A 26267-nucleotide genomic window follows, 5' to 3' on the forward strand; every position below is an offset into this window, starting at 1 on the left:
TTCTTAACAGAATTTGTGGGATGAAGAATTTAAATGAAAATTTCCAAAGTTAAAGCTTGATTGAGTTAAAGTATGTGGCATGAAATCAATCCTGTCAAATTGTAGGGAAATAAGTGAGAGATTTATAAACATTGTTAATGTTTTAGAGATCTAGTTTTGTGCAAATGTGTTTTGAATTCTTTACAAATGAGATAACAGTAGGTCTAAATGATGAATTAAGGATTTTAAAAATAATCAGCATGCCTCTTTTGCAGTAATGGATTTATGGAGGTAGCATGCTTTAGTTGCATTTGTAATTAAGGTTTTTCCATCATTAGAATAGAAATTTATTCCTGTTGAGCAATATCATTTTAGGTGAATTATGTGGATTGAATGAGTGGCAAAACTCCACTACTTTAATCCAATATGTGGCTGAAAGTCAGTATTTGGATTGGATTCCTAGAGGGTCATGTTGAAAGGTTAAATACATTTGTTTGTTTTCCTAGTCTTCATGTGCCCATATTCTTTACAATTAACAAACAAATCCATATGCTGTGGTATTATACAATGACAACTTAACAATTTGGCTTCATTGGTAATGAAGCCATACTGGTATTCATTTCAAAATTCTAAATACTGAACTGGGTGGGCTGTACGTGGAGTGCTTAACGACAGGCTAATGCATAAAAGTAACTTCTGAAACTGTCATTTCGTTGCATGAGTTCATAATCCTGAAAAATTAAACTGAACACTTTAATAAGTCTCTAACTTTGTTCTGTTTTTTTAAAAAAAGTGCAAGTGTCTCAGTTATGAGGCAGGCTACAAATGGTATTAAAAAAGCCCTAGGCTGCAGTTTCATGTGATTGACCAATTGACCATTAACTGCTGAAATCTTAAAGGCTGACAATAAGGTGTTCCCTTTCAGGAATTTGCTTTTGCGTGAAGCTCAGCTTTTCCTAACTGGAGTACTCACAAAATTGTGTCATGGAGCATGTTTCTGTTTCTATGGGAGCTCCCAGACATCAAGTACAGTTCTATCCTTAGCTCCTTTAAGCGTCTATAATATGTATGTTATTACGGATGTCTGTGGATAGGCAGCAGTTTCCATCTACACGGGCTCTTTTTTTCCTGTATGTCCTTTTAGGAAAAGTCTGGAAGGTGAAGTTGCCCCAGCCCACCTTTACAGTTCCCGACTTAGAGTTGCAAGCCCTATTTAACAAGCAGTTTAGCATTGTTAACTAGTATCTGTCTTTTGTAGTTAAAAATAGCTACAAACCTTAAATTAGCTTTTCTAAAAAATATTTTTTTATTTCTACATTAAGATCTAAGCGTATGGCAGAAATTAGCCATACACCTTACAATCATCTGGTAGGCCGGTAGGTTTTATTTCTGACATCTTTTCTAAATGCTTACTTTGTTTTCTGGGGGTCTTTTATGTCCTGAGGAACTCCATCTTCATTTTTTTGACATACATATCCAGAGAATTCAGGAAGCTCATTTTGAAGAAATAATCTAAAAAGACTGTGCCTGACTCTGACAGACTCTGAGGAGCTCTTTCCATCTGTATCCAAGCCAGCTTCATCAAGTGCTGTGCAGAGGTCACACTGAACAAACAGGAAATCTGGCTGAGGCTTCATGCTATTAACCATGCGTGTTCCTCATTGTCTTTTCACATCATTGGAGCAATCACTATGTCCTGCCTAAAGCAGGAAAGGTTGAGTGTCCTGTGTGGAGTTGAAACTGTTTTCTTTCCATGATACCACCTAAGAAGGCAGTTAAGAGCTGCCACAGGGGCTGGTCTGAACAGATTGTGTAGGAGCCACATCAGTACAGTGGCTGGTGTTTGGACATATTGGAGATGGTGCCTGCCCTGCTGCTACTTTTTCACTGTGATCACCAAATGTGGTTGTGAGTTTCTGAGACTTGAGCACTGGTCGTTATTCAGTCCTGCACAGGTACCTCAGTAAAAATCTTAATTTGCTACAAGTGCTCATTTCATTCAGGTTTCATTGTTCTTCGGAATGGAAATAATCTTTGTTGAATTTCTTGCAGTTATCTGCTGTAACCAGGAAAGGTGGCACAGTGTCAAAGACTAAGGTTTCTTTACTTGCAACAACAGTTTTCCTGGTTTCCAGCACTTTGCGTATATGCTCCTGCGTGATGAAAAACTTGCTCTGTTACTTGTCTTTGATGCAGCAAGATTCATCTTGTAGCAGACTCTTCCCTGCGCCCCCCCCTCCCTGGGCAATTCTTAAAAGAGCTTGCTTTCACCACATGCTTTGTTTTTTCGGTAGAGATGTGAACCCTTTAGGCATTTGTATACACCTGATCTCTCATCTTTTGCATCTGAGTAGCTCAGTGGAAACCTGAACATGCCAGTATAGTTAGGAAGCTGAATGTACAGGGTCTTTCTCCTTCCTTAATCACAGAGGCTTACAGTGTATCAGTTCCAGAGCAGATTATTTCGGAGGCGTTCAGAATTATCCTTTTCTTCAGAGTAGGGAGACGACCTAACTTAAAGGTGGCACTGAGTCATCCAGGGTGTCTGTCCATCAGGAGATCATGTCTTCTGTTAGACATGGCTCTACATGAGACTCAAAATTCCTTGTAAGAAGTTCCCATAGTTGACGGGTGAGCATGTTATTACATGACTTGATTCTTAAAATGGCACCTGTAGAATGCAGTCTAAGCTATTTACTCTTAACCTTGAAGAATATGTAAGGACAGATATTTGAGGACCATAGACTCATGGAATAGCTGATGTTGAAAGGCACCTCTCCAGACTGTTTAGTTCAGTCCTCCCTGCTCAACTAGAACAGGTTGGTCAGCACCATGTCCGTTGGGATTTGAATATCTCCAAGCGTGGAGACTCTACAGCCTCTCTGAGCATCCTGCAGTCCTTATAGTGAAGAGGATTTTGCTTGTATTTAAACATTGCAAGACTTAGTATTTAAAGGGATGTTCTTCTGTATTCAATTTATTCCCATTGCATCTTGTCACTTCACTGGGCACTGATGAGAAGAATCTGCCACCATCATCTTTACTCTGACATATCGGATATATATATCAGTGATAAGATCCTCCCCCAAGCCTTCTCTACTCCAGGCTGAGCAGTCGCAGTCTCCCAGCCTCTTCTCACACAACAGATGCTCCAGGCCTTATAATTACATTGGTGGTCCTGTGCTGGACTTGCTCCAGTACGTGCACGCCTTTCTCGTAAGGGGGAGCTCAGCTGAACGCAGCACTCCACATGTGTCTCACCAGGGCTGGGTATGGGGGAAGGATCACCTCCCCTGACCCTGCTGGCAGCGCTCTGCCTCATGCAGCCCAGGGTGCCCACAGCTGCCTTTGCCGCAAAGGCTACGCTGTTGACTCTTGCCTAACTTCACGTCTGCCAGGACGACCAGGTCCTTCCCTCCACAGCCGCTTTCCAGCCAGTCAGCCACCAGCATCTACTGGTGCTTGAGGTTATTTCAGCCCTGGTGCCGGACTTGCCGTTTCCCTTTGTCGAACTTGATGAGATCCTTGCAGGTCATGAGACATCTCCAGCCTGTCAAGGTTCTTTTGACCGGCAGCACACCCATCTGGGGTATCAGCCACTCCTCCTGGTTTTGTGCTGCCTGCAGACTTGCTGAGGGTGCGCCCTGTGCCATCATCCAAGTCATCAACACAGAACCTAAGCAGGACTCGACCCAGTATCAACTCCTGGGGTACGCCGTGAGGGACTGGCCTCACTCGGACTTTGTGCTGCTGATCACAACCCTTGGAACAGCGGTGCAGCCAGTTTTCAGTCGGTCTTGCTGTCCACTTCCCTAGCCCATACTTCATCAGTTTGTCTTTGAGGATGCTACGGGGGACAGAGTTGAAAGCCTCACTAAAGTCAAGAAAAAAAACAGCCACTGTTCTCCCCTTGTCCACCAAGCCAGTCATCTCTCCACAGAAGGCTATCAGTTTGGTCAAGCATGATCTCCTCTTTGTAAATGCACACCGAACAGTGCCAAGCACCTTCTTGTGCTTTGTGTGTCTGGAAAATGGTTGTTTTCCACAATCAGTTGCTCCATCCCCTTTTCCCAGGGCTCGAGGTGAGGCTGACTAGCCTCTAGTTTCCCAGAATCTCCTCCTCCTTGCCCATCTTGAGGATAGCTTTGACATTTGTGTTCTTTCAGTCCTTGGGAATCTCCTCTGATCGTGTCTGCTACCATCTTTCCATGATCCCAGGGAAATCATAGCCCTGTAATTGCATGCAGACTTCTAATTCCTCCTCTTCATTCCTTGTGCTATGTATATTAGTGTACAGGCGCTTCAGAGAGGCACCCAGTCCTGCTGATGCCTTGATGAAGTACGACAGCTTTTCCATAACACTGTCCTGTAGGCGCTGCCTTATTTATATGGATAGGCTTGAAGAGAGCCCCTTTCAGCCTGGTGGTGTTAATGACAAGGTCCTTCCTGTTCACATCATTCCCCACCCTTTGCTTCCCATCATGGTTTGCAACTTCCTCATGGGCATGCACTCCCGCCCCCATCAGTCCTTGTTGAAGGCTTTCTTTACCAGGCACAGTGTCTCTGTACTCAGCACTGGAGAGGCCGCACTTTGAATACTGCGTTCAGTTTTGGGCCCCTCGCTACAAGAAAGACATTGAGGTGCTGCAGCGTGTCCAGAGAAGGGCAACGAAGCAGGTGAAGGGTCTGGAGAGCAGGTCTTCTGAGGAGAGGTTGGAGGAAAGGGGGTTGTTTATTCTGGATAAGAGGAGGCTGAGGGGGAGACCTTATTGCTCTCTACATTTACCTGAAAGGAGGTTGTAGCAAGGTGAGTGTTGGTCTCTTCTCCCAGGTTACTAGTGACAGGATGAGAGGAAATGGCCTCAAGCTGTGTTGGGGAAGTTTAGATTGGGTATTAGGAAAAACCTCTTCACTAAAAGAGTGGTCAGGCTTTGGAATAGGCTGCCCAGAGAGGTGGTGGAGTCACACCATCCCTGGAGGTGTTCAAAAAACATGTAGATGTAACACTTGTGGACATGGTTTAAGAGGCATAGGGGTTTTGGATTGATGGCTGGACTTCATGATCTCAGAGGTCTTTTCCAACCTTAATAATTCTATGGTTCTATGATTCCTTGATTTTGTCCCACATAGTCAGATGGATCCTGCCTTGTCCAAGCAATTCTTGGTCCTCAGATGGAGGTCCATAAACGTAAAAACCAAAACCTTGCTGCCGACACCAGCTGTGCAACCATGTAGGGTGAATTAATATTGTTTAACTTTATAAAAACAACTGTCATGTTGTCTAAATATATCTAATTTAATGAAACAAAATTACATGCTTTATGAAAATCTTGCCTGACATTTAAGAAATTAGGTAAGAGAACTTTCTTTGGAGGGTAATTAGAGGCTAAAATGCTTTTCTGAATTTGAATAGGTGTTGCTTTGATAGACAACCACTTAGTCATGATGAAAGAACAGTTTAGTTTTAAAGCAGTTCAAACCACTTACAAAGATTTTTTGATGGACATAATGTTCACACACAATCTATTCATTCCCAAGACTAGCATGTCCTCTTATCTCTTATAAGATTTCAGGATCATTTTCAGTGAATATACCTGTATCTAGACAGAGGTTGCCTTGCTCTCTGTTCAGTATACCTATTGCAAAATGCCTGTGGTTCTTCAGGAGGAAGGCTGTGTTTTTCAGTAGAAGTCCTTTTAAGAATACTCATTGGGTAGCAAGTGTTTTCTGTATCTGTTCTTCTCTTTACCACTTGCTTGTCATCCCCCAGCCCCTCCCTTTTCTCCAAGCACACAAGTTGTGTTTATTACTTAAAAGATGCTGACCAGTAGAACCTTAGAAAAGTAATCCAGGTTCACTTCCTGCCAACTCTGTACTCCCTTGTTGTCTCAAAGAGCCTTTCTTACAACAGACCTTTCTGTAATGAAATTTTATTTAACAGTTGCAAGGTAAGGGAGGAGGGCTCTACAGAGTTGCAAGTCCTGTTTTCTACTTTTTATAAAAAAAAAAAGGGCGGGGGGAGGAGTTTTGATTCCCATGGAATTTGTCATCATCTTGGGTAGTGTACTGAGTTCATCCATCACTTTAAAAAAATAGTTGGTGTTTAGAGTATTAGTTTTATTTCTTTTTTCTGGTTTACAGAAATACTTGATCTTTTTTAAAAACTCTCTTCACTACTGATTCTGAGACCTACTCCCTGATTTCTCTAGGACTTCTAGTTGTATGGCTATGAGAGTAACTTATCTGGGAGATGAGTACTTACGTTCCTGTTACCTCAAGATGGAGAGACACGCTTATATATTTGAAGGATAATTTCTAAAACTGTAGTTCAACTTAAGCCTGATGTGGAGGATGGTATGGTTACTCTTCCCTACTCAGGAATAGATTTTGCTGCTATTTGGAGGAAAATCTCTTGTGCTTTGGTTTAAACCTTGGCTGGATTCTAACTTGTCTCACCAAACAGGAAACCTTGGTTTATAAGTAATTAATTTTAATTATCTACTGTTCTTGTCATTTTATTTTTTTTTCTGGTGAAAGACTGATGCTCTGTTGCTGAATGTGTTAAACCAGTTCAGTTTGGGAAACAAAGCAAAATAAAGCTTTACTGTCTAAATATTTGTTCATTTCACTGAAACAAATGCTGCTCTTTTCTCTAAGGAGGATATACCTGTCTGTATGCATTTAAATACTGCATAACTTAACACATGTTTTGTTTTTATTAGGAAATAGTAAATGATGCTTGTCATTCTTGCTTATTATAGAAGTGTTTTTACTTGTGGTTTATGATATGGTTAGCTTTTGATGTAGTTGCAGTGTACTTGAAATGCATGAAAGGTTTTCTTATTAAGCAAAGCTACCTTTGTGTCTTATAGTTAAGTACAAAACATTCATCAAGCATAGATGTATTTAATTGATTTAAATAAAGCAATATTCATAAGAGTTAATGAGCTGAAATGGGTTTGCGTATCATGTTCTTCTAGGGGTTTTAGGTGTTACAGATCTTGATTTTTTTCATGGAGTGAAACAGGGAAAAAATTTCCCTGTTCCTAATTCGTTTTAGGTTTTCAGTTTTGAACAAGTTGGTCAGAACAAAAATAATTCCATGGGTGGGATGTGAGCCCTGGTGCTTCTCTAGGAGCTGCTACTGGTTCCGGTGTTTGGTTTCTCTGGAAGGAGTATTAGTGACTCTGGAGGGTTAGGAGATGCCCATGCCATACGGATGGCTTTCACAGCTAGTTATCTACCCGGACATTATATTCTCATCGCTTCTGGGAGCACAAAGTGGGGTCAGAACTGGGTCAGTTACCTTCTGTGTACTCAAGCGTTCAACTTCATTGTTGAGCACTCTGTTTCTCCATTTCCAAGATTTTAAAGGAATTTCCACCACAGACATCTTTGGGTATGTTGGGTTGTTTTTTTTTTAACTTTTCCAAAGCTGTACAAGTATATTTCATTGGTGGTTGGTTGGTTTGTTTGTTTTTAGCTTAATGCCAAAATAATCCCTTCCAAAACGGGCAAAATTTGCTGTAGTAGAGCATGATACGTAATATATTGTGCAGAATAACCAATAACTGTACAACTTAGTAAGGAATTAATTCCGGTTTTCGTGTTCTCTTCAACAGAACTCACTACAAATACTTGAAATTTTAAAGATATAATTGTTTCTGGCACCAAGGGAACATTGTCTTCAAGTCATAATTTGATTCATATCATCATTTTCAGTGTTTTACTGTCATCTTTGCATTCCTTGTCAAAATGTGACAAAGGTACACATGATTTTTGTTGTGTTCAGCATGTTTCTATTACTGCCTTTTTTGTACATTTTCTGTTTTTGAGGCAGATGATCCTACCTTTTGTTAGCATATAAACATGTCCCTTTAGCTTTGTGTATGCGGCTTCAGCCCTTGGAACCATTCTCCCTTTGGTTTTGGTGCACCATCCAATTCTGGTTTTATACACAGCATCTATCAAACCTGTATTCATGTCTGTCAACTTTGTTGGGTGGAATATGGACAGTTAACTTCAATATTTCTGAATAATAATTAAAAAACCAAACCCTAGAAGGGAACACTTTGGCAGCATGGGGTGTATTTCGGATGCTGTTAACATTTCCTAAGAGTGTACATTTTTGGGAAGTGTAACTTTGAATGTATTGTCTAAGTAAAGCAAATACTTGGTAAATGCTCTTTGAAACAAACATATTTATTAACTACTTGGTTTTGGTCGCTCAAACTTCTCTAAATCAAGTCCATTGTCTAATGAAAAGGCTGTATTGTGGTGCTTCGTTCCTTGTGGCAAACAAGGGTTCCATCTTTCTTTCAGTTTTGCTTATGGCATATGTGCCTTTTTGTCCAGCGATAGAAACCTTTTTTGAAAATCCTGTTTAATAAAATCTTTTTGCTGCATCCTGTGGCTGTGGTTTATCAGTGCTAAAGGCTATTCATCACGAAATAATAGCAAAGCTAATGAATAGGTTGCAAAAATACAGAGGTTCAGAAATACTTCTTATGTAGATTAGTGAGTGGTGCTCCATACTGGAACACAGTTCTCCCTGCCCATTTGTTCCTCTGTGTCACGGGATGGACTAGCTAATATGAATTACTAAAGCTGATAACAGAAAAATTTTCTTACTCTATATTCATGTAAGTAAACAGCTGAGGTGGAAAAAATATCAGGTCTACACTAGATAACTACAGGTCTTCAAAAATACAGGTTTTGCCAAGGCCCTAAGAGTGTTAGTTTTTTTTCCATGTGCAAAGTGAATGCATAAGCAGTGGGTTTGGGTTTTTGGTTTGGTTTGGCTTTGGGGTTTTTTTGTATGCATCTTTGGTGCAATATAATAATTGTGGCCAGTCTTTTCAGTCTGATCTTAAGCCTCCCTTTCTGTTCCTTCGTGTCTGCAGCCCGAGGTATCTACAGAAAATTTGTGTATCCTCAGGAGAAATCTTTGCATCAGCATGTTAATTTTGCGCCCTACCCCATTGTTTTTTAACTCAGGTATCTTAGCTTGTTTTCACGTAAGCATCCTCTTGTCAGAAGGTATTCTTTAGTGGCTTTTAAATAAGGTATATTTAAAAATACTTGATGTAATGGATAATGGTAAAGCTATTCTTTGTATATTTATTTATTTTTAATCATTCCCTTTCTTAAATCACATCCTCATTTAATTAAATAATCAGTGAATTGGAGTAGAATTAGGACAGGGAATTTTGCAGTTCGATTGCTTGCCTGCAATTACAGTTTTTCAATTTATATTGACTCACAGTTCATAGGCGAGAGAATGTGTGTTGCTAGTCTTGCTTTTACAAGAAAAAAGTTAAAATAGAATGTCACAGATGTTTGCTGTGCTGGGAAGTTCACAGGTTTTTAGCAGTATATGTTTGCTGGGGGGGGGGGGGGGGCACGGCTGTACAGATGGGTTGCCAGGCAATTAATTCGTCCTACTTGGATTGCAAGCAATAGGAGACAATCCAGCTCTCATGAGCAGCGCAATATTATTTGCAAAAGGAAACTACCGAGTAACAATTTTCCTATTCTCTTCCTTCTTTCTTCTGTCTTCCCAGCCTCACTATAAACTTCCCTTCCTTTGCTGTGCATTTCTGAGAAACTGCTAATGATTGATATGATAGCAGTGCTGTCATTCTTTTTAACAAAAAAAAAAAAAAAAAAAAGTCATTTTTATTCTAGGTATTTTAATAGAGTCCCATTAAGGATGTATTGCTGACTGAAATATTGGCATGAAGGGCTCTCACTGAGCTGAGCCCAGGAATTAAGAAGTCAGGAAATCGGCTGCTGCATTGCAAAAGAACCTTGTGTGACACAGTATCTCCTGATTGGGGGGATCATTACTGCTATTATGACTCGACTTGCGTAGGAATTTTAAATTTCATCTGAATGTCAGTAATAACCCTCTTAGCAAATTATCCTGAATAAAATCACGAAGGCATTTTATATAATAGGTGTTGAATTACTGGATAGATTTGCTAATTAAATACTCTTTGTTCTGCTGCAGTTGACATTACAGGGTAAGATCTTGAACAATTATTCTCAACAGCTGTACTTTGTTAAGGGAAAAATTAACTCCAAAGTTTATTTTTTTTTCTACACTTGAAGTTGGCAGATTTCTGAAATGTGCTTGAAAAAAATTCCATCATCCAATTGGTAATGAGAAGATAAATATGCAGGTGTTGCTGTGAAATCAGATAACTACCGACTGCCTTATTAATGAATTTAGCAAGCCTTTATAACCTTCTGTTTCATAGCTGTTGGCACTTAGAAGTTGATCTGCTGTCAGAATGGGTAGCACTAGCATATGCCAGTCACTTGATGAAGCTAACTTGTCTGTGGGCCTCTTGTTATTACCTGCATCCACTGCTGGTCTTGGAGACAATTGAGAAATAGTCTTTACACAGCCAAACAACTTTTTTAGTAGGGGGTAATCCTATTTTTTTTAAAAAAGTTATCTTTCTACCTATTAACAGTGTTATTTCAGAGAGTGAAGTAGACAATGCCAGAGATTATCATGGGGCCTTCTTTTCTTTTACATGTAAACTCTTCATTTCTCTGTCCAATTTTTTAGTTTTGTTTCAGGGACTTCTGTTTGCTTTTGGAGTACTCAGGGAAAGGTATTACCTTTCTCTGTAGGAGTTAGCTAATAAGTGAGGGAAGGGGGGGTGTGTTGAACAAACTGGAGTTCTGATTACTGTATATGAAATTTGATGTCATGTACCAGTGATAGGTGTCTTTAGAATAATTTCAAAACTCCATGGAAAGGTTGTGGGGTGGTGCCGTCTGAATCACTCACTAGGAGATGAATAGGAATGGAATATCTTTTTTAAGCTTCTGATTAAAATGGAAACAGGTGCGCCTGAGCACATACAGCTAGAGTGAATCTGCAGTTAAGACTTGCCATTTTCATGTTCTTTGTCTACATGGAAGACTGAGGCCAGCTGAGCTTTTTGCTGTTTGGGACTTCAGCAGAGTTCAGGCATCACATTCTCTACCTAGTTTGTGGCATCAGTGGATGGTCTTTACACCAACTGGATGTTTTGACCTTGACCCAGAGAGTGTAAATCCATAGGTGTCTGTATGTGCTTGGGGAATAACCCCGATAAGGACGTTCATTGTGAGTCAGCTGTGTCAATGTTATATCATGGTTTGGAACCTAACTTTTCTTTAGAGTGCCTTGAAGGGTATGGTATACTGTGTTTGCTTGGTTCATGTCTTTGTACTTTGGGAGAGGGAGTCAATCCTTAGGTGCAGCAGTTTGTTCTTTGAAGATGAAAGTGGCTAGAAAATACGTCTGAACAGAAACTTTGTTTAAACAGAATATTAAGTTTGCAAAGTCAGGCATTGCAAAACTAATAATGCTGGGGGAATATAGCTTTTGGTGCATAATTTAAAACCAACTGAAAAAGCATAGTGGGACATCACATTCTAGTATTCATCACTGTGATTGTCTAAAGGTTCAGAAATATTGAAGGAACTTGCCTTTAATGTTGAATGAATGATAGCGTTGTCGTCCTGTTTGTGTACTGTTATGTAGAGGTGGACGTTTCACCTTTGTTTCAGAATTGCTTGCTGCAATAGCAATAGTCAATGTCTCAATAGTCAAGAGTCTTGGATTAATTTTAGGCCCCTTGGCCTTATAAAAGTCATGAGATTAACCTCAAGAGGGTCTTATTCCCACTGACCATGGCCAGCTCTTCCCTGTTCATCCTTTTTCTTTCCTCATCCCTGCTAATTTCTACTGCTTAGCTTGCTGTTGCAGACTTCTTGACTACAAGTCAAAATTCTGCCTTTTTGGCAAATATGGCTAAGGGGTTTTGCAATTTAATATATGAAAAATAATAAAACTTAGACTATGTTGCTAAATTTAATATAACCAGTTAAAATAGTGTGTTGCCTGACTGTCCTAAAGCTACAGTGCCAAATTGTTCAGATTCACCTAATAGTCTCAGGTCTGTTATTGCTGTAACAAGTAGTTCAAAGTAATCCTCTTTAAGAAAATTAAAAGGGTAAATGTATATGAGTAGCAGGACTAGCTGAAAAAGAGCAGAGGTGTTTATGCTGAGTGGGGATGGAAAAGGCTGAAACCGGGAAAGCTGGGACTAGGTAGAATCTGGAGCCGTATGCCAGAGCACCAGGGTGCTGATGTGAAAGGAAATGGGGAATACAATGGAAATGTGGCCAGGTGATTGAAGGAACGGACCAGATCAGATGTTGGTTGTCATGCAGCTGTGCAAACTTCACCAAGCCCTTGCTCCTGTAACAGGTACACATTTCTGTTCATCAAGCTAGTTTTACTTTGTCTTTTCTGCACTACAGCTGTATCTGTGGCTTCAGATGATACGCTCTTCCATTCCTCTCCACTACGCTGACCAGTATTAAGGATGGAAGCAGTAGCCTACTTGTGTGAGGTCTCTATAGCTGTTTGTAAAGTTCCGAGAGTATTGCTATTCAGGGAACTTGACTGAGGAACAAACCAGATTACACACAGATTTACCCACTGATTCAATATCTGTATCCTGTCTCTATCCCAGCTCCTTATCCCAGGTGTGGTTTCCCTAAGGAGTTTGCTTTTTGATGACCCATTCTGAGATCATTACAATGGTAATCAGCCTTTTGACTAGGTGGTCGTTAAGCGAGCATTATCTAGGCTGTACTAAGACAGGATGTTTTTGGGAAAAAACTGGATGGCATCAAGAGATGAAATGATGGATACAAAGGAGACAACTGACTTAAATTACTGAAAGAGGCTTAATTCTGGCACTTCCCGATTAAGTTTTATTTGAGCGTTTGATTCAGTGTTCTTTTTTCCCAAGGTAGAATGTGTGTGTGCACTTGCAATTTTGAGATTTGTTTTAATCTTGTTTTAGGGGAGTTAATAATAGCATTAATACAAGGTCAGATGAGAATTTACTCATGTAATAGGAGTATTGAGGTGACTGTGTGTTGCCAGGAGAGAGGTGGTTTGCTTTATTTTGAAAGGTGAGAGCATTTGGAGTTAGCAACCTAATGGATATGTTTGCATGTGTTAGCTTGTAATTATATCATACGCTAATCTTTGATTATTTTTTTTTTATTTCAGATTTTGATGCATACCAAGGAGATGGTGCAAAAGGTAATGCTGAGCATTTTCATTAAACCACAACCCTTAAAGAGCACACCTGGTGAAATTTTTTTATTCTAGGAGAACTGCAACCCAAACAGACCTGAAATCACTTCTTAGGATGCCTGGTTTACAAATGTAATCCTTCCTAATGGATTATAGCTTTTTTCTTTTCCTACCACAGATACGATCTGGCCCCTGCTTGAAGCCTATGCGTGACTGTTTCAAGCAAATTAGCAACAGTGCTAATTAGAGTTTACTCATAGACCTGTTACACCATGTGTTCTAGTGTTCTATTATGGTTTATTTTTTGGCATCCTAAACTCCTGTCACAGGGTGGGTTTTTGACTATATGGAGGTTAACATGGACATAGCCATGCTGCAGTTTTTACAGGTACATTGATTTGCCACCACTGAAGACATCAGTTTTTCATGTTTTCAAGTTAATATTACATAATTGGATGCATCTGCTCATTTTTTGGTGACATTTCCTGGTGTTGATGATTTTTCTTGTCCCCTTTTTCCTTGCTACGCCTTTCATATGCACCTCAAGCTTTTTCATGTGCTTCAGTTTGTCTAGAGTTTGCTCCATTATCCCAGACCATTATGGCAGTCTGGCTGGTGTTTGAACACAATCTTTTCCAAGCAGGGCATTTGAATTGTTAGAAGGATCAGAATGAGAGATGATATAAAGGGCAGAGTGTCAGTCAGAGAGGAGGAATCAAGTAGGTGTTTGTGTTCATGTCTGGGTGTAATTGCTCAGTAGTTCAACCTGAGGGTACAAAACGTGTGGGTCACAGTAGCTAGATCCTTATCCAAAAGGAAAACCTTGTTCCCTAAAAGATCTGCGGCCCAGGGGAGGACTAACACAGGTAATTAGATTACAGCAGAAGAAAAAAGATGGGAGTGGGGAAGATGGAAATATGAAGCTGCGTGCATAATCTGAAAAAGGTGTAAGCACAGCAGCCTAATCTGGACAGTACTGTGGTATTCTCAGTTACTGTATCTACTAGCCAATACTTTCACTAGATTTCTTTGAAATAGAGTATCTAAGGTGTTTGTGGTTTTGATTTTTTTTTTTTTTTGTTAAATCCAGATTGACTTTTTTGCAATAGTATTTTGATGGCTACCAATGGGATAGGATACCTGACTGTAGTATTATCTTTCAAGCACATAGGCTAAATATCTAAATAGCCTGAATTTGTCCAGCAGTCTTCGAGTCTAAGTGTTCTTGCTCCAAAGTTATTTCTAATTAAAAATTATACTGTTTCTCAAGATTAGACTTGTTCACTGACATATTTTCTAGCATTCATTTAGTAAAATTTTAACTACTTATTATGTACATAACTGAAGACTGATTTTTTTAAACATCAGTGGCTTAAGTTTCATTATTCTCTTCAAATTCAAATATGTCTTAATCAAATGTACAAATTTCTTAGTAAAAACTTACGTTACATTTTTCTGCTTTATAGTATTTAAAGGATAATATATCGACAATGACCTTTTTGAATCTTGAAAATGAAGTGGGACTTTAAAAAGGCAGAGTGGCTCTGTTTGGTTTTTCAAAGCAATTTGTTTCATTTAGATGAACCTTGAAGTGATTTACGGAGACACGGATTCCATTATGATAAACACTAATAGCACCAATTTGGACGAGGTCTTCAAGCTGGGGAACAAGGTAAGGAATTTTTTCTTTCTAAAGCTTTCCTACCTGTCTGTGAATGGAGCAGATAGGATTAAGAGAGGACTCCATGGCATAAGCAGAGAACAGGCCACAAGGAAAAACTGCTTGGCCGTATATGGAAGCTGTGGAGCAGTAAAAGCTCAGAGTACTTGGTAAGCCAAAGTGTAAGGTACAGTTCCTCCATATTAGTTCCAATTACAGTATGGACACAACTTTGATTTTAATTATTTTTTTGTTTAGTTTTGTTCAGTAATGTAGTTTGTATTACACTCTGTGTGCCATCAGATTTCCAGTAGTAAATAAAAATATTAATTTCCAAGGTATGCTAGATAAGAGAATAGCAGTTGGCAATTGATGATGTCCACATCATCAATTTTTGTGAGAGTTTGTGGCTCTCTGCAGTTGTGAAAGTGATAAATGTTTCAGAACATTTTAAAGAAAAGATGTAGAGAAGTTGTTTTTGAAATATGGAAGGAATTGTGATGAAAATAAGAGCTATGGAAGCTCTGGACAGTTTTTTCAGTGTAGTATTAAACAAAAGCCATGTAATTTTATGGCAAGAGTGATTCTGGGTTTTTTTAGAATACTTCTGCCTTCATGCTAAGTTGGTACTTCAAGAAGTAGATGCGTCTCAGGAGCATGGAAAAAGGAGTAATATCTTGATGTCATAACTGAGTAGCAGGAGGGCTGATGGTATGGAAGAAAAATATCTTTTTTTTTTTCCTTTGCCCCATACAAGACCCTGTATAATTTCACATGTATATCCAGTAGTCTATAAGAAAGTTTAATCTTATACTAGCTCTGTGTATATGTGTGGCTTCATTCTGGGTTCCTTTGTCCCTATACTCCCATTTGCTGGCTAAGCATTATAGAGGAACAGTTAAATAATAATAATTTCTGTAAAGTCTGACAGCATCATCATCATAGGTTAAATACTTCCGACTATGATTCAGGTTTACTGAGAGAATAGGTAGGGTTTTGAACTTGTCACCTGCTTAATGATTCATTTTAAGAGTCAGATCTTAGGCTTTTTTATCCCATGTACTTCCATATCCTATATCAGTTGTTTTAAAAATAAAACAAAACAACCTTCCTCCCCCCCGCCAAAACCAAACCAAACAGAAACACAAATAATATCCCCAACCAAAACCAAACAACAGACAGACATGTTTTGATTAATGTTTTCATATGGTGTACTTGATTTTAGAAGTGAATAAACTTACGTCTGTAAATAAGCAATAGTGAAAGTTGTGGCTCCTCTGTATCCTTTATGTGACATAAAAAAAGTAGTTCATGTGTTTCTTTTTTGTGTGTTTATTCCTCAAGAAAATGATAGTAACTTTTTTGCAAACTCTGACTATCATTTAGGTTTTCCTCATTTTGCATAATTCATATAAACAATTTTTAGCACAGGGAATTTTATCTGAGAGGAACACTCTAATGTCACTGTTCTATTGCATAACGATTTGTTTCCCAAAATTTCATGTTCAGAGATGAGGGATATTTATATTGTATTAATGATACTTCTGCTTTAATGTAGACTGTATGGAAGGTACAGAAGTTTAATGCAAACAATTGCAGTGAGAGCAGTTAGCATATGTACCCCTCTTCTGATGTAAAGTGTGAATTTATAGGTTGTCTTCAGCGATGAAACATTCCTCTGAGATATTAATTTTGGTTTTCTATTGGAGGCAATTCTCTCATCTTCTTTCTGAATTTTTTACCTAATGTCTTGTCTCACAGGTTTCTGGTTGTGTTCACTCCTGCCCTTTGCTCCCCATTATTTATATCCATGCCCGTTTTAGTCATTACCTAGTAGAATTTCATACATTTCTTATTTTCTGTCCATCCTTGTGAATCAGATTTGCTGGTACATTCAATACTGCACTGTTGCTGGTTTTTAAGCACTGGATTGGTATGATGTAAAAAAAATTGAAAAGGCTTTAAAAAAAGCAGAAGAACATTCAGAGGAATTATTTGACTGTTTTGCTTTAAGGAACAAATATGAACCTCTTGGCAAAATGGTTTTGCCTCATGATGCCCTTCATAATTTATAAATATACAAGGGATATAAAACTCTAAGGCTAGACCCAGATCATTAAAAGCATTGATAATTCCTGCAATAGGAAAAATGGAGATCTAAGTGAGAAAAATTAAATACATATACACGGAAAATTTGTACGGAAAGTTTTGGTTAAAACTGGTAATGTGGGCCCAAAGTTATATAGAAAAAAAATGCGATTTTATGCTGGAAGTACTGGTCCTGTCTTGGTGAGGGTTTTGTTAGATGGCAAAAGAAATTTAACTTTCATAAAACTTCAGTGAGGCATGAGAAAAGGATAGTTGGTGGTTTCTGACAAGATAACTGGAAATAATAGGAGTAAGAGTGGAATGGGAGATACTGAAAATCAAGAGGGAAGGAAGGTTGGAGAGGAAAGAAAACAAAGAGTACAACATGAAGACAGTACAGGATGTCTGAGGAGTGATGTAAAGATATTTAGTTGAAGAAAGTAAAGTAAAAAATGTATGAACAAAGAAAAACGCAAGTGGGAAACTTTTAGCTGAGCCAGTACGTGGGTGAATGTGTACTGGAACCGAAGTTTGTTCTTGAAGGTACGTGCTGTTTTGAGCTGTTGTGCTTCTGTCCTCTTAGAATAGAGGTAAGAGATGTGGAGTCACTTGGTATTTGGTACTATATTAAGACAACATTTCAAGTGCAGTTTCAAGCTTTTGTATGTGGATAAGACATAGCTGGTGTGTAGAAGAACGGCATGTTTTCCTCTCAAAGAAATTAGGCTACAGAAAAAGTAGGTGTATTGTGGGGAAGGGTATAAATAACACTTGCCCATTTGTGCATGTTTTTCCTGAACATCTGCACACAGAGCTCTGGTCTGCAGTCATAGTTCTCCCTTCCCTCCTTTGCAAAGCACCTTTTTTTATAAAGCAATTTCCATATTCTGTCTAAGTGTCTGTCTCTTATCCTTTCCTAGTAAGTGGATCCCTACTCTGAAGTCCCTTGTTTGTCTAATTTATGTGAGAGACTAGATGGAGTAGCTACCCTACTAAAATGGGCTGGAGTCAGTTACCTGCAAGGTCACATGCAGTCTCATGCTTCTTGGCCCTGCTTAATTTTGTTAGGGAGTTAGATATACCAACCTGTAAATCCCAAAGAAGCCAATGGGTGAACCTTAATTTTAATAGTAGCTCATAGTTACTCCTGTGTACTTAACTTCATGGTTAATGGTATCCGATGAGTCTTTAAAATGTGTATGCAAACACACAGTGTGTAATGTTACTTGTTTTAAAACTTAAGAATAATACACTTCCATCTAGAAGTTAAATTTGTCCATAGTTATTAAGGTGTTGCATTTGGTTTTAATGTTGGTGCATTTGCAGATCAAAAGTGAAGTGAACAAGCTGTATAAACTGTTGGAAATAGACATTGATGGAGTCTTTAAGTCCTTGCTGCTGTTAAAGAAGAAGAAATATGCTGCTCTGACTGTGGAGCCAACAGGAGATGGTAAATATGTAACTAAACAAGAACTGAAAGGATTGGATATAGTCCGAAGAGACTGGTGTGATCTTGCAAAAGAGACTGGCAAGTGAGTTTCTTTTGTGACATTGTCCTCTTTGCTCTGTTTTAAACAGTACATGCTTCATAAATGTTTGATACGGTGTGGCTGCTTCCTAGCAGTGCAGATTGGTAACTAACGTCAGTGTTGGAGCATCTTAAATGGTTTTTGTAGGAGATAGTAAACATTACACTTTGGCATTGGTAACAGATTATACTTTGCAAGTCCCAGCGTCTCTAATTTCACTATCTGTTTTTGCATCTTCTGTGGAAGCTGCGCATTTTGAGTTCTTGCAATTTTGTATATGCAGTTTAATAAACCACAGCTGAAATCTTGCTAAAATGGTGGGTGCTGTCAGTGTTTGGAGTCATAGGTTTTAGGTCAGATTTTTAATCCCCCCGCCTGCACCACACACACCCCCCCCCCCCGCCCCCAAAGAGGGTTAAAGAAGCTGGTGGTCATCTCTTTCAGCATGCTCTACTAAAGCTGGCAGTGCACTGGGTGCAGCCTGAGGAGATGATCCCTTCCCCCAAGACCGTTTCTCTTCCATTTTTCAAATAAGATTCTTTTGATACTTACTTATGATGGATACTGGATTCATGATTTATTAACTGCCATTGCACCAGGGCATTCTTGTACTTAAATTCAACGGAAATAAAACATTTACCACTGTAGAAAGAAAATTGCAGTGGGTGGAGAGGTGGTCATCTGGGGCTGACTCAACTTACATTGCGTACTGCCTCTTGAAAACTTAACTTAAATAAATTGTAGTCCAAATGCATCCAAAAATGAATACTTTTTTACATCTGTAAAAATACACCACACACTTGCTTACTGTTCTTAAGACTTGCATTTTCTAAGAAAAGATGCATCATAATAGAAGCAAATTTTTCCAAGTTAGGAATGTATTAGTAATTAAAGCTATACAAATGTTTGAGAGTGTTCTTTAGTGACTAACTCTTCTGCAGCTGGCAGATCTTCCAACCACATTTTACAGAAATAGGCAAGAGTTTGCTTACTTGATATGTTTTCTTCTCCCCGTCTTAAGATACCTGCTATGGAAAAATAAATGGCAAAATGAAACGGGAGCAGAAAATAGAAACCAGTTGCACTCAAAAATACCAAATCACTGTTTAACGTTAGAACTATTTACAATAATTTGCTTTTAGTAAAATAAGTAAATAACTAAAACACAGCATGAAATATCCTGGCAAATGTCTATAAATTTTGCATCAGAGCAGATCTTCAGGCTCTTTGATTTCTAGAGGTAACACAGGGGAAGAGAGGATTGTGTTCATTGCAATGGTTTTGCTTTGCATGTTTTAAGCTTTTCTTCACTTCTGGACTGTTTTTACAGCTATATAATTGGTCAGATTCTTTCTGATCAGCCCCGAGACATAATCGTGGAAAATATTCAAAGGCGGCTTGTAGAAATCGGAGAAAATGTGATCAAAGGCCAGATCCCAGTAAATCAGTTTGAAATAAACAAGGTAAATGATTTCTCAGCTCTTTTCTGTCTCAGAGAGCTTTACTGTTCCTGAGTATATTGACTGCTGATAAAAATCTTTTTAATCCTTATGGTGCTGTGAAATACCAGTAGTTGTATTAGATACTAAATGGCATGGAACGTGCTGCAAAGATCCTACAATATGAGAAAAAAATACTTTGTGGGGCTGGCAGCCAGTCTTGCTTCCTCAGATTAGTAACTTCGTGTCTTGTCCCATCCCGCTGTCTTCCCCACTGATTCTTCATTTTGAGAATGACATGATAGCTCATGCTTTCAGGAGAAGTCTTCTCCTAAATAGTTATTTTATATTTCAGTTTTAAAATACGTAAATGGAAGAATGCAATGGAAAAGAATGAAATGTTCTGTTTTCTAGAAAACCCATATAAAAGCATACAACTTATTTCCCTTCAGAGCTCCGTAGAAGAAAGCTAATAGTAATTTTGAGATCTCATTCAAGACTCTCCTGCAGCAAGAAATAAAATTCCCTGCTTTAGCTACAGGAGTTTTAGCAAACAGCATTGTGGGTTTGGTTTATTCTTATGAATCCTCAATGAAACCTGTATTTTTAACTTCAGAAGCCTCCTCCCGCCCCTCCACTATGGAGGGTGTTTCACTAATGGACTGGCTATTAGATGCCCCTCTCATGCTTCTCATAAAAGAGATTTCCCAAATTTGTTCCATCCAAAGTCTCTTTCTTCTGCCAGCTGGACATCTTCCTGCTCTGTAAGACTGTGTTAATCAATCGGTTAAGAAATGTCTTCAGGTTGTCACATGAGTGTTACAGACACCAGTGATTTTTATGGTTGACTTAAAAAGAAAAGACTGTTCTGATGCAAATATTCTAAGAGTACTTAGTATCTCAGTAACAGATACAGATGGAATAATTTTCACTTTAAATGCTTTGGATTCAGTGAACTTTTCCAGTTTTATTACTTTGAAAAAAATAGGTAATGTATTTCACTATAAAGTCAAACGTGTGAGTTGTTTTAAGAATTGGGATGATGGCCAATGTTTAAATGTAGCATTTTATTTTATGTAAAGGAAAATCTCATTGTGGAATCTCAGTAGTATGAGATACATTAAAATATTTAAATTCAGTTGTATCCTCTTGCTACAGAGCTTGTTAAATACATTTGACTACTTGATACTCAGGTTTACCTTATGACCTGAACAGGTGCAGGGGTAAGAGGGTAATCTCTGGCTTTATTTTTGTATTTTGTGTAAAGTTTTCATCTTCAATTTAGTTTAATTTTAAAACTATTGCATTATATCTGTAACTGTTTTGGACTGTTGTGCTTTTAATGTAATGCATTTTTCAGACAATAATTGTAAAAGCATCCTCTCATTTTATTAATAATAACATTTTTAAAGTGTGAAGAACTACTACCTAGACATTAATGTCTGGAAAATACCTTTATTACAATTTTTTTGTCTTTTTTGTGTTGCAAATGTACTTGTGAATAGTAGATGGATGAAGATAGCTACTATGGAGGGCTGTCTTTTCAAGTTTGGAGTTGTCCATTACTGAAGTAAAATACTTTTCTTAAAGTTACGTTTCTGTTTCCTCCTTTGATCTCATAGGCATTAACAAAAGATCCACAGGATTATCCTGACAAAAAAAACTTGCCACATGTGCATGTTGCCATGTGGATAAACTCTCAAGGAGGCCGAAAGGTGAAGGCTGGAGACACAGTGTCATATATCATTTGTCAGGTAAAAATGTCTTTATTTATAGCTAAATACTAGGTATTGTTTTGAGACATGGCAAAGAAAACCAACTCAACTCCTGGAAAAAATGTTCTGGCACTTCTTTGTAGTGAGATTATGTTATAGCTTCAAATAGTCAGTTTTCTGTCCTAATTTTACTTTTATGCGATCAGCTCAACTCATCTGATTATTTCCAGGTAGTGGCTGATAAAATTTCCCTGAATTAATTTCTGTTTGGAACTAGAACTTACTTTTAAGGAAAATACCCAGTCTTTGTTTTAAGGAGAAGAAAATTCTGGTTTTGAAGAACCTGTCATTCTTGGAAAGCTAATTGTTGTTGGTGGTTAAATAGTGTCATTGTTATTTCCGGTCTCAACCTGTGCCTTTTCAATTCATAGTCATAGGATCTGGCAGTACCTCTGTTGGATAGACTGGGGAATTTGAGAAACTTTCTGGTTTCAGGTGTTTATCCTATAAATGCTTTTTATTGTCTCACAAATATACACTCCACTTTGGAATTGCTGCTAAAAAAAAAAAGTGTAGGTTTGATTAGATGTACCAAGAGATCTCTTATGCCAAACTGGTGGAGTTGGCAGTGTGAATTCTACAGTGGACCACTGTTTCAGCTCCTTCATCGTTAAAAACTCAAAGGTAGTGTTTTTTATTTAATGCTGAGTTCTTAGCCTGGTGTGTTGAAGCTGCCAAGACTTATGAGAGCTGGGCCATGGGTACGGCTGAGCAATGGCACAATACAAGAGAAGAATGTACTTGTTGAAAGAAGGGAGCTGAAGGAATTGCATTGTAATTATTTTTGCAAAGCAGCTGGATGAGCTGAATAGTCCTAAATTAATTTTGTTCTGAATACTAAGTTGTCTGAAAGGAGTAGGAGGGACCAATGGCTTGCAGTCTGTCTTTATTACTGATGGGTTTTCAGCCCGTGGTTGCTGACCCTATTGAAGCTAGTAGCTCGTCTTAACTGAAAAATGAAGGTGTCATATGTTAATGCATTAGTTTCATTTTGCTGTAAAAAAGGCAAAAAAGAGACTGTACTTAGCAAAAAAATAGGCTGTGGTACTCTTCCCCCTCTCCCTCCCCATTGCCATTTAGGTTTAGTTCTATTACTGAATGCTTGCTAAAATACTACTTTAAGTTCTGCTCTAAGACTTTTGAAACACATTAAAAATAAAATTTCCTAGTGTACTTGTGAACTGGGAATAGGATTATACAGACTGAATGAGTTACGTTTTCCAGAGGAGTACCATCATCTTAGAGTTGATAATTCCTCCATGAACCCTGTTTTCAATTTAATTATTGCCTTCCCAAATTGAATTATTTTCTCCTTCTCTTCCTCGTTCAAGTTGGAGAATAGTTTGATGTATACTCTAACCTCTGAGTGGTGTTTCTTTCTTGGCTTGAGACGTCACCATGTTTTTCTTTCAGTATTGCCAAATATTTCAGAATTTGCTTCAGAATGTTGCCTTTGTCACTTCTTCACATGCCAGTGAACGGTGGTCTAGTCTCTGACCATTCATTATGTTTGTTTCTTTATAGAATTGAAGAATATAAATTTCCTAGCAAATCAGATATAGCTTTGATATCCATGGCTTAGAATTTGCTTGTTGTGCAAAATGATAATGCTAGTTTAGTACAAAGTGAATCCAAAATGCATGCCCTCCGTGTATTTTTAACTGGGCTGATGGTTACAATGTGCTTTCATTGTGCATTTCAGAATTGACAGATGGGACTGTTTACTCTGTCTACTCTTACTGATTTGCACGTGTAGGCTGCAATAATACAAGCTGGATTTACATTCTTGAACTTGCTAGTTGATGCCAGCATCAGCAGTGCAATTTTTTTTACTACTGCTGGATTTGTATTGGATGCATAATAAATCAACCAAAAGAGAGTGATTGTGTAACAATTTTGCATTAACATAATGCATAATATTTGAAGCATAACCCTTTGTATAGCCTGAATGCGGATTTTAGTTTTCTCACACTTTCTTTCGTATATGTCTCCTGTCTTAGGATGGATCAGATCTCAGTGCCAGCCAGCGAGCATATGCTCCAGAACAGTTGCAAAAGCAAGACAGTCTTACCATTGATACTCAGTACTACCTGTCGCAGCAAATACATCCAGTAGTTGCTAGAATATGTGAGCCTATAGAGGGAATTGATTCTGTTCTTATTGCGACATGGTTAGGTAAGTATTCTAAAACTGGTTTATTTAAAGACTTACAAGAGGCAAAGTGAGAAGCTTTAATGTATGTTTCTTAACAGAAGTGCTTCCCCAGAATCAGTCTTTTTGCAATGAACAGTAGCATGTGTTACACAGTCTATAGAAAGCAGCTTGGATTTTAAGTGTATTTCTGACTTTTGCAGAATACCATATTTCAGAAGGTGCTCATTAACTTGAACTTAATCTTATAATCCTTGTTCAAAGTTGCAAAAATTTACTGTTCATAAATGACAGTACTGTTGCATGTCTTCAAGATTTTCTTAAGTTACTATTGTAGTTCCGGAGCATGCATCCAGAACTAGCATTTCTCCAGAGAGACACCCTAGCATCTCTAGCATCTTCCCAGGGAGAAAGCAGCCATTGTTACAGTGAAAGAATACAGATTTTTAGTAGGTTGTAAGTGGAAACTTTTGGCTGCTAGGACTGACCTAGTGGATAATAGAAACATAAAACCTTAGTTACAGTCTTGGCTGCTCCATATGGAGAAATTAAGTGGCCAAAAAAAAAAAAAAAGTGCTATAAAAAGTGTGACTAACGCTAGGGACCTGCAGAATCACCAGCTTTTACACAAATGAGCAACAGGGAACTGCTCTTGATAGAGTAGTTGTTGTTTTTAAGAGGGTGTCAAAGGAATTAGAGATATTTCTGCCCAGCTCTGGTTGCCTCTGTCATCTCCATTCCTTAGGCGTCTTACCTAGAAAGAAGTATAGGTGTTGAAAATTTGTTAACAGTTCTAACAGGTCTCTTTCCATGAAAACACAATGTGTTGTGTGTGTAATACTTTTATTATTCAGTGGTTCACCAACAGACATGATTGATGTACTTGATAAACAGAAATTCTGTGATTTGTATCCCACATTTGGTTCATTATTTTAAAAACTGCTACTCAAGGGCACGGAAAAAGTTGTTGATCTTGCTGGCTGCTGAGTTCTTGACAAGACTGTCCTCTCCCACAAGAAAACTTTTTGAGAGAGTTGCACTGTGTCAGTTTAATAATCTGTTTGATGCTATGCCTGTGTTGACAGAAGTTCAGACCTGCAGAAATTATTTTGTTCAGAATTTTGCAATGCTCAAAGGAAGAGTTAGACCTCAGCATTTTGTGTTGCGGTGATGGCCAAGATCCAGGATTTGGTCACTTACAGCCAACCGGCAGCGTTGTTGCCTTCAGGACCATTCACCTGGGACGCTGCATCTCTGTAGCTTTCTTAGTAGCAGTGGGTTCCACTCATGGTGAGCTTGCAGTTTGCACTTAAAATGCGTGCGAGTAAGTTCCTGTCTTGTTGCTTCTCAAGAAGGATGATAGCCATGAAAGATTATCTTCTCCCAAGACAGTCTGTAGCATGCAGCTTTTTTCTGCATTTCTAAGTTGTCCATTAAAAAACAAAACAAAACAAAAAAACAAACAACCTCCCCACCTAAAAAAAAAAAACCAAACAACAACAACCAAACAAATCCAAACCCACAAAACCAGGAATTTTGCTTTTTCTGGGAGTCTGCAAGGGTATTTCTTGGAGGTATTGGACGTTGCAGCGTGTCCTCAACAGCTCTGGTGTTTTGAGGAGGTGTCAGCCCTGCTTCACACATGCAGGCTGACCATACAAATCATTCTGTTTATGTGGCAGGACCTTGGTGTATAACTTTCCCTTGATGACAGAGTGGACTATGTGGTATGCCTGACTGAAAAGGTCAAGCACTCTTGGTTAGGCTGAAGCGATTTAAAATAGGCGGTAAACTTTTACTTCATTTAGATATAAGACAGGAAAGATTTCTGAAGCTATTTTATTTTATTCGGCAAAGACTCTTAGTCTTGTAGGGTTAAGCTCAAATTCAGAGTTGGTCCTTATTCAGAACAGGTTGGCTTTTCAGAAAAGACTGGCTCCCTTCAGGCATCTAAATTAAGTGCCCCAATCTTAAGAACTGTGTGCCACTTGATAGCGTTCTCTGTTTGCAAATTCCTATGCCGCTTTTTGCGCTGTAGTCCATTCAAGTTGAAAATTTCTTTTATGGTCTATAATAGCATCATGCAGCTGAGAGTTTATTAATAGTCCACAATTGTCAGTCTGAAAACCTGTATGTATCTATTACAATCTTAGATCTGAAATGGTTTCAGTTTGACCTTGCTTTGCTGTAAAAATGTTACTTCCTTCTCCAGCTTTGTTTTCTAGGGAATGCTTAGATTGAGCTTAGGCGTAAAGTCTTGGGTCTTTTTCAAAACTTCGGCTATACTTATAGCTCTTCATATACAGCACTTAATTTCAGCTTGCAACGATTTATGTACCACTCTGATTATCTTACAGCTTTTTTTCAACAGTAGTGGAGGGATAGTCAAGGGGTGTTGTTTCCAAGAAATTGAAAACAGTTTACAAGATATGGAAGTGTACAAGGTACTTGAGCCCAGCTTGCTAAAACAAGCAAACAAGAAAACTGTTTACTCTTAGGTGTTGTGAAGTTGGACTTTTTTGCTTAGTG

At 38.4% G+C, this 26267-nt stretch overlaps 1 protein-coding gene across 1 annotated transcript in view; it reads left to right on the plus strand.

The window, feature by feature from the left end:
* Positions 1-26267, plus strand: part of POLA1 (DNA polymerase alpha 1, catalytic subunit) — a 205300-nt gene that overhangs the window by 62786 nt on the left and 116247 nt on the right. The window contains exons 27-32 of the mRNA XM_075097393.1: positions 13070-13102; positions 14676-14768; positions 18171-18376; positions 19704-19836; positions 21435-21566; positions 23588-23762. Coding sequence (XP_074953494.1) covers positions 13070-13102; positions 14676-14768; positions 18171-18376; positions 19704-19836; positions 21435-21566; positions 23588-23762 — 772 coding nt within the window. The remainder of the gene's footprint in view (positions 1-13069; positions 13103-14675; positions 14769-18170; positions 18377-19703; positions 19837-21434; positions 21567-23587; positions 23763-26267) is intronic.

Source organism: Phalacrocorax aristotelis, chromosome 1 (genome assembly GCF_949628215.1).
Source record: "Phalacrocorax aristotelis chromosome 1, bGulAri2.1, whole genome shotgun sequence".
Taxonomy (NCBI): domain Eukaryota; kingdom Metazoa; phylum Chordata; class Aves; order Suliformes; family Phalacrocoracidae; genus Phalacrocorax; species Phalacrocorax aristotelis.